Below are 1,799 nucleotides of genomic sequence, written 5' to 3' on the forward strand. Positions count from 1 at the left end.
CTAGTCCTGTGCACGTTCCAGAACTTTCTATACCTGGGAGGGGAAATTGGAGTTCAGACACTTGGCAGTGCCTCATTTTCAGCCTCAGTAGCTGTGGGGTGTGTAGGCAAACTGGGCAGGTGCAGAGCTTCCTTGGGCAGGTGGATGGCTTCCCTCCTAGGCAGGTGCAGGTGCTGAGCTCCCTGCCCAAGTGCCTAATCAGCTCTCCTCAGGGCAGCCCCGTGACCACCCACCCCCTCGGCTGCCCTTTTCCATAGACTGCACCTTCGACAAGGAGTCAGAGCTGACCCCCCTGGAGTCAGCCCTCAGCATCCTGCACCTCTTCCAGAAGGAGTTCTCTGTGCCTGAGAAGATGATGGAGACTATCCACAGGATGATGAAGGAAGCTGTAAGAGCTTTTGCTTTCCCAATAAACACTTTGTGCCTCTTTTGCCCTAAAATGGCCTTGTGTTGATGATGGGAGTTGCCCCAGGTGTGGGATTCCCTTCTGAGCAGGGACCTGGCTGCAGCTGTGTGTCCTCAGGGAGGTGGTAGTTGGCACTGAGCTGAGCCCTGTGCCCTGCTCCCAGCTGCCTTTGTGCTCCTCCACAGGCTGTTATTGTCTGCGTGAAAAACAGAGAGTTTGAAAAAGCTTACAAAATTGTCAAGAGGTCCATGGGAAGGGAGCACAAGAGCCAGGTGAGTCTATGCTGGGATGAGAGGGAGCTGGATGGGGAATTTAGTTGGGGGTCTGGCATGTCCTAGGGAGGCATTGTGGTGAGGAGGCCAGGATGGAAACAGCCCTGGAGTGGTGCACTCTGTGCTGCACATGTCAATCATGTCCTTGGAACCACCTTTGCACTCACACACCTCCCTGAGTGTCCCAGGCATCACCACTTAGCCCTGGATGAACCCCAAACTCCCCGTCAGAGCTGGCTGTGGAAGCACAGGAATCCTTGTGCCTGTTTTGCAGGCAGTGGGGTGGCTTCAGGCACTGGCAGCAATAGGAATTGGTGGGATAAGGTGGCTCTGTTGTTCCCCTCCTGTCCCTGTGGCCTTTTCCCAGCCTTGCTGTGTATTGGTTGTGCCTGGAGAAGACCAGCAGGGCAGTCCCAGTCCATGCCATGGTCCCTGTGGCTATCACTGATGTTCTGAGCCTGTCCAGACTGTTCTTACTGGTTGCTGCATTCCCACACCTAGAAAAAGAGTGAGTGGCTCAATATCATCCGGGACAAGAACCTCTCCCACCCAAAGGTCAAGAACTTCTCCTACACAGACTTCCAGCGAAGCATCTTTGAGCTTCTGAAGGTTTATGTGGACGACTCTGAGCCTCTGCTGCTGACAGTGAGTGTCTGCCCCAGCCCTGGGGCTCAGGTGCCCAATTGGCATCCTGAATACCTTAATTCACTCCATCCCTAAGAGGTTTATGTGCTTGTACATGTTTTTCAATCCACAGAATGTCTTTGGGAGGGGATGAAATGGGAATGGAGTGCAAGGAATCATCTCCCTAATGATTATGTGCTTTTTCTCTCACCAAGATAATGAAAAATACTTTGAATTCACAACATGAGGAAGATCCAAAAGCTTCAGTGACTCCTGAGTGTGCAGATGAACCACGGGACCAGGTTGCAGCTCCAGAGGTCTTGGGAGGGGCAGTGTGCCCAGAAGGAGGTCCAGAGCTTGCAGGAGCAGCAGAAGGCCCAGAAGGAGCTCCAGAACCTGTAGGAGCAGCAGAGGGCCCAGAAGGAGCTCCAGAACCTGTAGGAGCAGCAGAGGGCCCAGAAGGAGCTCCCGAGCATGCAGGAGGAGCAGCTGGTCCC

General features: G+C 53.9%; 1 protein-coding gene across 1 annotated transcript in view; it reads left to right on the forward strand.

Annotated features, from left to right (window-relative positions):
* Window positions 1-217: 217 nt before the first annotated feature.
* TERF2 (telomeric repeat binding factor 2) overlaps window positions 218-1,799 on the forward strand; it is a gene marked incomplete at its 5' end in the record, with an annotated part of 4,204 nt that continues 2,622 nt past the window's right edge. Inside the window, 4 exons of the mRNA XM_009071518.1 lie at window positions 218-388; window positions 592-678; window positions 1,180-1,323; window positions 1,518-1,579. Coding sequence (XP_009069766.1) covers window positions 218-388; window positions 592-678; window positions 1,180-1,323; window positions 1,518-1,579 — 464 coding nt within the window. The remainder of the gene's footprint in view (window positions 389-591; window positions 679-1,179; window positions 1,324-1,517; window positions 1,580-1,799) is intronic.

Source organism: Acanthisitta chloris, unplaced genomic scaffold, assembly GCF_000695815.1.
Source record: "Acanthisitta chloris isolate BGI_N310 unplaced genomic scaffold, ASM69581v1 scaffold35763, whole genome shotgun sequence".
Lineage (NCBI taxonomy): Eukaryota > Metazoa > Chordata > Aves > Passeriformes > Acanthisittidae > Acanthisitta > Acanthisitta chloris.